At 41.4% G+C, this 12761-nt stretch overlaps 1 protein-coding gene across 4 annotated transcripts in view; it reads left to right on the top strand.

Moving 5' to 3' along the window:
- MFSD14B (major facilitator superfamily domain containing 14B) overlaps positions 1 to 9937 on the top strand; it is a gene marked incomplete at its 5' end in the record, with an annotated part of 50915 nt that extends 40978 nt beyond the window's left edge. For 2 of the 4 annotated variants that reach the window (XM_073228923.1, XM_073228922.1), the window contains 4 exon segments: positions 1355 to 1467; positions 5739 to 5836; positions 7423 to 7565; positions 8240 to 9937. In XM_073228923.1, coding sequence (XP_073085024.1) covers positions 1355 to 1467; positions 5739 to 5836; positions 7423 to 7565; positions 8240 to 8494 — 609 coding nt within the window. 4 annotated transcript variants of the gene reach the window in all.
- Between the last annotated feature and the right edge of the window lie 2824 nt (positions 9938 to 12761).

The raw sequence follows: 12761 nt of genomic DNA, 5'->3' as shown, positions 1-12761 counted from the left end.
CAGGTTCCTTTGACGTTTCATAGTTCTGTGTGGCATCCTCTAGTGCCCAGAAGCTCTAGTCTCTGGAGCTGCTCAGCCCCTGGAGTGAGGTTGGGGTTGCAGGGGAGTGGTGCTGGTGACTGAGGGGAGGAAAGAGCTGTTTCCTGCTTCCTGGCTGCTATACCTGTCTCCATTGCCAGAACCAGTAGGCCAAGCACACAGGTATAAGCTTTGCATCTGTAGCTATTGTAGGCAGGGCCTCCCTCTGGATGGCCTGACACCAGTGCAGTGACTGTTGGTTTGCGAGCTGGTCCCTGCAGGCCAGGAGGAAGGTGCAGGCTGTGTGTCACAGTGGTGGGGGGGGCCTTGGAGCTGAGTAGCCAGATAGGGGGATGGAGCACCTGAAGCTCCTCAAAGTTCCCAACCTGCTGGGCAGAGTACGCCCAGACAACCTTGTCCACCTATCCCTTCTTCCACACAACAAGCTCCGTGCAAACCCCGCCCCTTCAGCAGCCCTCTAACTGCTAGGAAGCCTCTCAGACCACCCACCTTTCCTTTGTCCCAAAGCATCCGGATGTGGATGTCTGTCTTCCACAAACACCTGGAATCTCAGTCTCTCAAGTACTCCACCTGTCTTAGCTTTCCAACCTCACTAATTTCCAGAGCACCATGGTCTGTGCTCCAAGGCTGGGTGTTCAGCAGTCATAGGCTTCCATATCCTCCCCGCTCTGTTTCTCTTCCTCTGGTGAGCTGGGGTGGGGGAAGGGCTTGGATCCCACTGGATCAAGCAAGGCTTTGGTATGTTACTGTTTTGTGAGGTTGGCTCTGTTCTCCAGGTGTATGCAGTCTGGTGCAGCCTTCTTTCTTGTTGCTCTTTTAGGATTAGTTGTATTAACTACATTTTCGTATTATATGTGGTTTTGGGAGGAGTTCTCTGTCTCACCTCTGATGCTGCCTGCTTGAATCTCTTCCTAGCAGAGTATATATTTGTTAAAATCAAATTTGTATCAGTTCAACTTTGTGAAACTTTACCTCCAGCAAGTCTCCTCATGTCTGTCAGTGTTCACAATAGTTGCTATTTATTCACTAATGGAAAAGTGACTGGGTTTCTGAGGCCTCCCCCTCTTAGTCACAGTAATTGTGAACAGCTGTAATGACCTTTGGGGAAGTGCTAGCAAGCACCAAAACAGGCTTCTGAGAGGAGGCTGGAGGGTTTGAAGCTCCCTACAAGCTTGTCAGACCTGCGTGGTGTCTGGGGTCTCGAGCCTGATGGGTGCTGTAGAGGTCCAGGTCATCATTCATGGGCTTCTCTCCCAGAGCTCACATCAGATCTGTGTGTCCACATGGTTTCTCAGTGTTCTTCTTTGCTTTGCAGACAGCCTTTCTTGCCATCTTGATGAGATCATTAGGAAATAAGAATACAGTCCTCCTTGGCCTGGGCTTCCAGATACTCCAGTTAGCCTGGTACGGTTTTGGATCTCAAGCCTGGTAAGCCTTTCCATGGACTGTCATGGAGCCTCGTTCAGAGGAGCTTGAGGTGGTTGGGTGTGATACGAAGGATGAAGGGTTGTGTGACACGCTTTTTCATGTACAACAACCATAATAGTATAACTCCTGCATTCCAGACCCAGTTCCTGTGGGGGAGGGGAGCGAGGGGGCCCTTCCCACACACAACGCCAAGCAATTCTGTAGCACCAGCAGGATGTCCCAGACCTCAACTCAATTCTGACACTATCTGCCTGGAGACAGCACCAGATTCCCAAGGTTAAGGGCCTCGTCCTACAAAACTGCCCCCCACCTGCGACTCTAGACACTAGTCACAAGTCCTAGGCTATTACCTATGCTTCTGATGCACCAGTTTATAGACCTCCCCATTGGGTTGGATTAATTTGCTAGAGTGGCTCACAGAACTCAGGAAAACACTTACATTTACCAGTTTAATAAAGGATACAAGCTAACAGCCAGACAAAGAGAGACATTGGGCAAGGTCCCAAATAAAGGAGCTTCTATTCTATCCTCATGGAGCTTGGGGCCTAGCTAGGTGGCACGTGGAAGCATTCAGGGGTTCCCCAAGCATGAAATCTTTCTCCAGCAGTGAAGCAGAATTCAAGAGTGAGATAAGTTCTTCTCAGGGGTTTTTGTGAGGGTTTCATTGCATTGTCATAATGGACTAAATCATTGGCCATTGATTGATTCAACCTCTAGCCCCCGCCTTCGGGTGGGGGTCCAAAGTCTCTCATTAACATGACAAGACACCCATTTCTCGTTAAGACTCCACAGTGACTTCAGAAACTGGATGAAAACTAGATACACCTGGGAAGTACATATTTGATCAGATGAATGAACAAATACGTATTTCTTGCAACTCATTATATCACAGGTTGTCTTACTGGTTTGCTGTGTACATTCCAAAAATACTGACTTAATTTGGGGAAGGGTAGAGCTAAGCAATTTAGGATTATTTGTAAAGATTGCCTTCACCTCAGCAGGCTCTCAGTGAATTACTACTTAATTGAACATGTGGGCCCCCTCCTCCAACCCCCCAAAAAAGTTTTATTTTACTTAAATACTTTTGTCAGTTTTTAAGGACATGACATAGAGTCAAAAACAAAAGACAAGGAAAATGATCAATTATGGCAGAGTTCACAGCCCTAATCAGCTAAGTAGTGATACAATCTTTATAACATGAAGCATTCAAGTTAGATGTATACTAAAATCTTTTCCAAAATCATGTGAACCCTCTGTCAGCTGGTACTGTAGCATAGTGGATTCCAGAAACAGGAAGGCAGGTCAGAAGAAGCCCTGTGGAAGAAGAAAGGAAAAGAATCTCAGATGACATGATGTGGTAGTAAAAAACCCTGAAGAATCCATTCCTAAAGTACTAGAACTAATACTTGAATTCAGCAAAGTTGTAGGATACAAAATTAGTACATAGAAATCTGTTGCATTCCTATATACTAACATTGAACTAGCAGAAAGAGAAATCAGTAAAACAATTCCATTCACAATTGCATTAAAAAGAATAAAATACCTCAGAATAAACCTAATCAAGGAGGTGAAAGACCTATACTCTGAAAACTACAAGACACTCATGAGAGAAATTAAAGAAAATACTGATAAATGGAAACACATCCCATGCTCATGGATAGGAAGAATTAATATTGTCAAAATGGCCATCCTGACTAAAGCAATCTAAGGTTCAGTGCAATCCCTATCAAAATACCAACAACATTCTTCAACAAACTAGAACAGATAGTTCTAATATATGGAACCACCAAAGACCCTGAATAGGCAAAGCAATTCTGAAAAGGAAGAATAAAGCTGAAGGTATTATGCTCCCCAACTTCAAGCTCTACTACAAAGCCACAGTAATCAAGACAATTTGGTACTGGCACAAGAACAGACCCATAGACCAATGGAACAGAATAGAGAGTCCAGATATAAACCCACACATGTATGGTCAATTAATTTTCAATAAAGGAGCTATGGATATACAATGGGGAAATGACAGTCTCTTCAGCAGCTTGTGTTGGCAAAACTGGACAGCCACATGTAGGAGAATGAAACTGGATTATTATATAACTCTATACACAAAAGTAAACTCAAAATGGATCAAAGACCTGAATGTAAGTCATGAAACCATAAAACTCTTAGAAGAAAACATAGGCAAAAATCTCTTGAATATAAACATGAGCAACTTTTTCCTGAACACAACTCTGTGGGCAAGGGAAACAAAGGCAAAAATGAACACATGGGACTACATCAAATTAAAAAGCTTCTGTACAGCAAAGGACATCATCAGTAGAACAAAAAGGTATTCTACAGTGTAGGAGAATATATTCATAAATGACATATCCGACAAGGGGTGAACATCCAAAATACGTTAGGAACTCACACACCTCAACACCCAAAAAACAAATGACCCAATTAAAAAATGAGCTGAGGATCTGAACAGACACTACTGCAGAGAAGAAATTCAGATGGCCAAGAGGCACATGAAGATACTCCACATCGCTAATTATCAGGAAAATGCAAATTAAAACCACAATGAGATATCATTTCACACCAGTAAGGATGGCCAACATGCATAGGACTGGGACAACATACGCTGGTGAGAATGGGAGAAAGGGGAACAACCCTCCTACACTGCTGGTGGGAATGTAAATTAGTTCAACCATTGTGGAAAGCAATATGGAGGTTCCTCAAAAAACTAAAAATAGAAATACCATTTGACCCGGGAATCCCACTGCTTGGAATTTACCCTATGAGTACAAGAGCCCAGATTCAAAAAGATATATGCAACTCTGTGTTTATCACAGCACTGTTTACAATAGGTAAGACTTGGAAGCAACCTAAGTGTCCATCAGTAGATGAATGGATGAGGATAAAGAAGATGTGGTACATATACATACTGGAATGTTATTCAGCCATAAGAGAAAAACAAATTCTACCATTTGCAACAATGTGGATGGAGCTAGAGGGTATTATGCTCAGTGAAATAAGCCAGGGAGAGAAAGACAAGTACCAAATGATTTCACTCATCTGTGGAGTATAACAACAAAGCAGAAACTGAAGGAACAGAAACAAGCAGCAGACTCACAGATCCCAAGAATGAACTAGCGGTTACCAAAGGGAAAGGGATTGGGGAGGGTGGTTGGGAAGTAAGGGATTAAAGGGTATTATGATTAGCATACATAATATATATGGGGGCGGCATGAGGAAGGACCTATAGAACAGAAAAGGTAAGTAGTGACTCTGTAGCATCTTACTATGCTGATGGACAGCAACTGCAATGGGGTATGTAGGGGTGACTTGATAATATGTGTAAACGTAATCACAATGTTGCTCATGTGAAACCTTAATAAGATTGTGTATCAATGATACCTTAATAAAAAAAATCGTGCGTGTGTTGTATGAGGCAGGTGCTCTCTGCCTGGTTACCAAACCCAGCATTCATGTCTCCATCTTAATGCTGGAGTTGATTGTCGGTTTGCATGCATAACTGGACAGTGTAACTCAGAGAAACTAGAAACACTTTACTGTTCCCTGGTTGATTGCTCTTGTTCTTGAAGATTTCAGTCCTGTGAACTTTGGTTCAATAGCAGGTTCAGTTGCACTGAATTTTAAGATTCTGTCAGCCTGGTGGTTTTCCCTGGAGGTGGTTTTCCCTTCCAGTGAGAATGAGCCTGTCATCCACCCCCAAGGAAGTCTGGCCAGGCAGGTGTTAAGCCCAGCTGGCACCTCACTTTCCTCACTTCCTCGCTTATTACTGGCACACACATAAGCCCCTTTCACTGAGAAAAGGAGTGTACAGGGTGTCCCCCTGAACTGGAGGCCTCTGTCTTTCTTACTGGTGCACAGCACTTTTGATTAGGGTAGGAAACTGCAGCCCTGCCAGTGTCAGGGTGAGAAGTACCAAGGGAAAAGTGAAAAGTCGGTGGGCAAGTGTGGTGTTCATGGGAACAAGAAATCCTTTGAACTTCAGTGAGCTGCATCTACAGGTGGGAACAGGAAAATCAGGAAGACGAATGGATTTTAAGAGGAAAATACGACAAAGAAGCGACATCCCCCTGCCCATGAAGTACTTTTAACTGTGATGGTAACTTTCCAGGTTAAAAAATCCAGTTTTAAAGAGGAAAAAATAAGTATAGCTTAACACAAGCAGAAACTGTTTCGTGCTCTTGTCTCTGGTTGTACCCTGAACAGCAGGCTCCTCATGGCCAACCTGCCACTGACCGCAGCCTGTCCTATCATTGCAGGATGATGTGGGCGGCGGGGACCGTGGCCGCCTTGTCCAGCATCACGTTCCCAGCAGTCAGCGCCCTCGTCTCTCGGAACACAGAGTCAGATCAGCAAGGTGAGGCCTGCCCCCTTCGTGCTTTCCTTCCTCAGCTGAGACAGGCCAGCCGTCAGCATGAGATACTGAGTGCCTCACAGGCCAGCAGAGCATGGTCATCATGCCTGTTGACTTTGGTAACTGGGAAAAGTCCTATTTCCTTCCTGCTTTGGTGTCATATGTTAAAAATCTGGACTAAGCAGTTCAGAATACTAAGAATTAGAGCTATCCACTTTCTATGTTCAGTTTTGAGTCCTTTTGTGTGTTATCAGAATTTAGTAGACGTAAAATCCTATTTTAACATGTCTGTTAAATGGTGATCAACTGGCAAAGAAATGGATTCTTAATCACAATAATCATTAAAATATCTTCAATTTGTAATCACTCAGAGTCCATTAGCTTAATTCAGGACATGATTTTTCAAGCAGATAAAGGAAACATAAATCTGTGTATTTATTGACAGTCAGATGCAGAGGGAGAGACCAACTTAAGCTTAGGCAAACCCTTAGGGGAGTAGCACTCCAGCCTCTTCACCCCACACCCCAGCCTTCTCCCAGCAGTTCCCACTGCCAGGATCAGTCCTTCCCTTCTTTGGCTCTTATGGCTCCCCTTATGGGGCTCAGAAAGTAGTGAGTTTTAAAAGGAAAATTTGTTAAATGCCTTAAAGACCTTTAGAAAGTTTTTTTTTTAAGTCAGATTGGAAAACATTATTTATTGATTGCACCTATTTTTCAACATCTAATTAGCCATCTAATTCATATCCATTGTTAAATAGTGTTTGAAGACCACATATTCTCTGTGTCACCCTGGCTGTGGTAACTCAGTTGGCTGAGTGTCCTGGGAGGCATTGTGTCTGAAGTGAGGGCGCAGGCTATCCGTGGAGGGCACTCACACACTCTCCTATCTCTCGGGGCATGAATTTTCTTTGGCTCTTTTCATGCTTATATATATTAATGCAGATGTTTCTACATGTCAGCATACAAAATTATTAGAACACGTTGTATTAGGTTGAATTGTAATTAACCATTTTTGACTTAGGAGAATATACATTTCATATGGTAAAAGCTAATTCTTATCTGCCATGTTAGAAACTAGGGATATCTAGAAATTGGCACTTCTGGGGTTTTTCAGTGCATGAGATGTACCTGGAATGAGGAATGGAGTCTGCCCACATGTGCCAGGAGGACGCATACGGGCAGGGCTGCAAGAGGTAAAGGGCAAACTTTCATTGGAAAAGCACCATTAAATGAGTACAGGAAGAAAATCTCGATCCACAGGAAAATGGAAATTGCCTGTAAATGGAGAATACTAACATTTTTCCATTATTCTCCATTTATAGTAAGACCTAGCTATTTCTACTGGTGAGAGGGCTCAGCCCCTAAGGGATTTCAGAAACATCAGTCATTTCCTCTCCTTACAGATTTGAGGGCAAAGAAGGAGGAGGACTTTAAGAAGACAAAGTAAACCAGAAAAGCATTAGTGCAGTGAGTGACAGCACGTTAGACAGTTTAGCCCCGCTCAGTTGCATCATAGTTTGTCAAAGGGCTGCTTTGTCCTTTCTGAAGATGCTTTCCTGACAAGACCACCTCGTCTCTGTTCTGGTTTAGGAGTTGCACAGGGGATCATAACTGGAATAAGGGGACTGTGCAATGGCCTGGGGCCAGCACTCTACGGCTTCATCTTCTACATGTTCCACGTGGAACTGACTGAGTTAGGACCAGAACTGAATTCTAACAGTGCTTCCCTGCAGGTAATTTGCTGATAAGCCTAGTTTTATAACAGCAGTCAAGTCTGATTATAACGAAATTTCGTGACCTTAAGCTTGGACGGTGTTAATCTGTGTGATGTTGCTGTTGTACTGGGCAGCAGTAGTGAGTTCCATGTTCATTGCTTCCTGGGACTGGGGAGGGGTCATTTCTGTAAAAGATTTGTCTTAATTTTGTTCAGAGTCTGTTTTTTATCTACACAGTTACTCTGATCAGAATGCTGTCCTCTGTTAAAGCCCAAATAAAATGTGAAATGACCTAAAACTCTAGCTAGAAATTGAGCCAGAGTGCTTTTCCTACTACTTATTTTATATGTCTTCTCTCTCTCCTTCTAAGGGATATTTAGTATAGATTTCAGTTCAAAACTGGAATCCATGTTCATGTAGAGACTGCATAATCTGAGGCCACAGAATGGGATGAGAGAGAAGTAACTTGCTCACAGGTTGGGTTAAGCCATTGAGAAGAAGTGGTGCAAAAAGCAGTGATTAGTTAGCCCCCATCATATTTCAAACACAGGGCTCATTTAGAATTTGCCTTGACACTGAAACATTTGCTTTTGAGGAAATGATTCATTTTTCGGCAGTGTATTTTTTGGGTCATCCAGGACTAATTTTGGTTTGAAAAGACTAACCAAATTCTTCATCTTCATTTATGTCAGGGAGCTGTCATCCCAGGCCCACCGTTTTTATTTGGGGCATGTATAGTTCTCGTGTCTTTTCTGGTCGCTGTGTTCATTCCTGAATACAGTAAAGGCAGTGGAATTCAAAAACATACCAACAGCGCCAGCAGCAACTGGACCAACACCTCGACACGGGGCAGTGGCCGTGAGGACATTGCACCACTGCTACAGGACAGCAGCGCCTGGGAGCTCTCTTCCTTTGAGGAGCCCGGGAATCAGTGCACTGAGCTGTGACCAGGCAGCAGCGGGATTCTGCAGGGACTGCCTGGGTGTGGGGACACTCCCCGTGGAGACTTTGTGGTGCTGAGAGGAGATGCTGGTGGCACCCTTCTGAGCCCGGTGTGAGAGGAAACCCTCAATTCCTCCTCCTCCTCTTTCTTCCATTCTTTTACTTTCTGTTTGCACATTAGAACAGGTTAAGGTTTGAAGTAATTTCCTGCAAATGACATGCAACTCACAGAGTTATCTGGAATCCAAACTTGGAATATCAAATCCAAAAAGTGGTGTCTGGTGGAAAGAGGACTTTCCTTTAATAACTCCAGACCAGGAGCTACACAGACTTCCTAGGTCCTTTCCATAGAAGGTGCAGGACTGTAATGGAACTGCCATCTCTGGGAAGATTTGAGGTGAAGAATCCCTCATTTTTCTCCCTCCTGTTTCTCTGAACTGCCTGCTCAGCCCACAAAACAGTGTTGACAAGTGTCCCCCCCAGAGTCACTCAGTGTCAGGGATCTCCTGCCTTTGTTCAAAGGCAACACAGAAACCTAATCATCCTCTTTCTTTTCCTATTCAGGGTTAGAATGAAGTCCAGCATATCCTGTGAACATTAATGATACTGATCAGTGATAACCTCTACCAGATGAAGGAAAATTTTCTTAATAATTTAAATCATGAAGAACTAGCAACTCAGATTCCTAGGCCTGGTGTCTTGGTCAGATCCAAGATGATTTTACAGAAGAAAACCACACACCAAGCAACATAAAAATTGGAGGGTGCTTCTAGGAAAGTTTTCAACAATGTAAACCTACCTAAGTGAAGATGAGTTAGTGACTGTATCCAGCTCAGACTCCCAGATGCATTATCTCCATCAGCCCCTCCCGCACCCCGCATCCTGCTCCTCAGTCTCCATTCAACACACTCCTGCCTTAACTGCTCTGTACTATGCATTTGTTCTCAGTTCATCTTTATTTCCATCTGTTTATCTGACTTGAATCCCATGGGAACATGCACATAAAATTCTGAAATATGGTATAGAAAGCTCGGTTTCACAGTAAGTGTCTTGCTAATTTTCAGGATGTTTTATGAACAAAGAAAATTTACAGATTTATATGTATTTTGCTGCACCAGTAAATGGACCACTAATTAGGGCCCACCTTTAAAAGAGCACTCCTCTGAAAGTTTTATAGGCATGAAATATATGTAGATATTTGTAAGGAGTTTTAAATTTTTTTGATGGGGTGCTGTGTAAATCTTGTATTTATAAATGTAATGGTGTTGACAGAAAATATATATATATACAACTTTTATAAAGGATTGTGTACTGACTGAATACATTTAAAATACATATATTTTGAAACCTGTTCTGCTATGAACAGAGATTAACATATCTTTTTACTATGTTGTTGGTTTTTAAGTTAAGCTTCCTAATGCATAATAAATTTGCACTGGATACTTTTATGTCTTGTATCTCTTTAAATAGTATGGTTTATCTTTGGGTTCTATTTTGGGTGTCTTTCAGATAAATTAAGTGGTTAATCTGTAAGCTAATGCACAAGATATATGTATTTTCAAAATTCATTTTTAAGAACTTCCTTCAAAATCTTTCGAAAACAGGTAACTTATTTTTTTAAAAAGAGGGACACAGAATGAAAAGGGCAACACAGACACTTGCACACCCGTGTGTATTATCATTACTCAACAGCCAAAAGGTAGAAGCAACCCAATGTTCCTCATTGGATAGATAAAATACGGTAAATGCGTCTGATGGAATTTCTTCTGCCTTAGAGGTGAAGGGCATTTTGATACTTGTCACAACATAGATGAACCTTGAAGACATGCAAAGTAAGCCAGTACAAAAAAACATACTGTGTGATTCCACTTACGTGAAGCATTGAGCCAGATTCATAGGGACAGAAAGTAGAATAGTGGTTGCCGGAACTTGGGTAAGAGGGAAGTCACTGTTTAATGGGTAGGGTTTCAGTGTTGCAAGATGAAACGAGTTCTGGAGGTGATGGTGAAGATCGTTCCACCACAATGTGAATGTACTTAATGCCAGTGCACTACTAAAAATGGTCAGAATGGTCGATTTTATGAGTATTTTGCCACAATTTTTTTTAAATGCTCTCATGGGGTCTTTGTTCTCTACCATTGCCTACCAAAATTCCAGTTTCTTTACCCAGTATAACAAATGTAATTTATTCCTTTTTTAAATTGCTATAAATTCACAATTTTAGCCATTCCAAAGTGTTCAATCCAAAGATTTTTTAGCTTATTCACTAGGTTATACAGCTCCTGGCACTACCTATTTCCAGAATATTTCCATCATCCCAAAAAAGAAACCCCATATCTGTTAGCAGTTCCCCTGTCTCTATTCCCTGGCAATCAGTAAGCTACTTCCTATCTCCATGGATTTACCGTTTGGGATATCTCATGTAAATAGAATCATACAATAACCTTTCGTGTCTGGTTTCTTACACCTGGTGTGTTTTTCAAGGTTCATCCACATAGAGTAACATGTGTCAACTTTTATTTAATGTTGAAAAATATTCCATTATATGAGTGTACCACATTTTTTCATTTATCAATTGATAAATTTATCAGCCAAATGTCAGTGGACATATGGGTTTTTTCCGCTTTAAGCCTTTCATAATCAATGCTGCTGTAGACCTTCTTTTCCAGGTTTTCATGTGAGCATGTTTTTATTCCTGGGAATGGAATTGCTAGGTTATGTGGTGACTCTGTGTCTTAACCTTTGAGGAACTGGCAAGTTGTTTTTCACAGCTGCACATTTGACATTCCTGTCAGTAGTGTTAGGAGTTCTTCAGCTTTACCATATCCTTTTCAACACTTTATCTTCTATTTTGTTGTTAATAGTGTAGCAGGTGTAAAGTGGCCTCTCACTGTGACTGTGGTTTGTATTTCCCTAATGAGCACCTTGTCATGAGCTTGCTTGATATTTGAATATTTTATTTGGAGAAATGTTCATTCAAGTCTTTGGCCCATTTTTGAATTGGGATGTTCTTGAGTTGTAAGAGTTCTTTATATATCCTGGATACTAGATATATGATTTGCCTATATTTTCTCCCTTCTTGAGGGTTGTCTTTTCACTTTCTTGCTAGTGTCCTTTGATGCATAAAAGCTTTAATTCTGACAAGTCAAATTCATCAGTTTTTTCTTCTGTCATTTGTGCATTTGGTGTCATGTAAGACCAAGGTCTTGAAGATTTACCCATGTTTTCTTCTTAGAGTTTATAATTTTAGCTTTTATATTTAGGTCTTTGACCTATCTTGAATTAATTTTCATATATAGTGTGAAGTAGGAGTTCAATGTCATTGTTTAACATGTGAATAGCTAGTAATCTCAGCACCACTTGTTGAAGAGATTCTTTTCCCGTTGATTGGTCATGGCACCCCTGTTGAAAACCAATGAACATTGATGTACTTGTGGACTTCTCATTTTATTCCAGAAGTCTATTGATCTGTCTTTATGCCAGTAACCTATGCAGTTGTGATTACTGTAGCTTTACAGTAGTAAGTTTTGAAATCAGAAAGTGTGAGTCTTCCAATTTTGTTCTTTTTAAAGATAGTTTTGGCTTTTCAGTGCACCTTGCAATTCCAGTCAATCAAATTAAATTGCAGTTAAATCAGCTTTTCTATTTCTGGGTGTATAAAAAGGTAGTTGGTGTTCTGTTACGGGTTGCATTGAACCTGTAGATCCTTCAAACAGCATTGGCAGTCTTAACAATACTAAGCCTTCCTGCCATGAACATGGGATGTCTTCATATTTAATTACATTTTCAGATTGTTCATTGCTAGTGTATAGAAATACACTTTTTGTGGGTTTTTTGGTGGATCTGTTGGAGGGTTTTCTTCTTGCCTAAATTTCTGGTTAGGACTTCCAGTACATCCAGTACAGTGTTGAGAAGCAGTGGTAAAAGCAGACATCCTAGTCTTGTTCCTGATCTTAGGGGGAAGCTTTCAGCTTTTCACCACAGAGAATGAAGTTAGCTGCAGATTTCTCATGAATTACCTTTATCATGTTGTGGGAAGTTCCCCTCTTACTAGTTCGTTGAGTGTTCTGTTGTATCAAAGGGTATTGGGTTCTGTCAAATGCCTTTTCTATATTAGTGGATATGATTTTGTGGTTTTTTTCTTCATTCTGTTAGTATATATCACATTGATTGACTTTCTTACATTGGCCCACCCTTGCGCTACTATGATAAATTCCTCTTGGTCATGTATAACCCCTTTATTATGCTACTGAATCCAGTACACTAATTTTT

The sequence above is a fragment of the Manis javanica genome, chromosome 2, assembly GCF_040802235.1.
Source record: "Manis javanica isolate MJ-LG chromosome 2, MJ_LKY, whole genome shotgun sequence".
In the NCBI taxonomy this organism is placed as follows: domain Eukaryota; kingdom Metazoa; phylum Chordata; class Mammalia; order Pholidota; family Manidae; genus Manis; species Manis javanica.
This window is presented reverse-complemented; position numbering and strand designations above follow the sequence as displayed.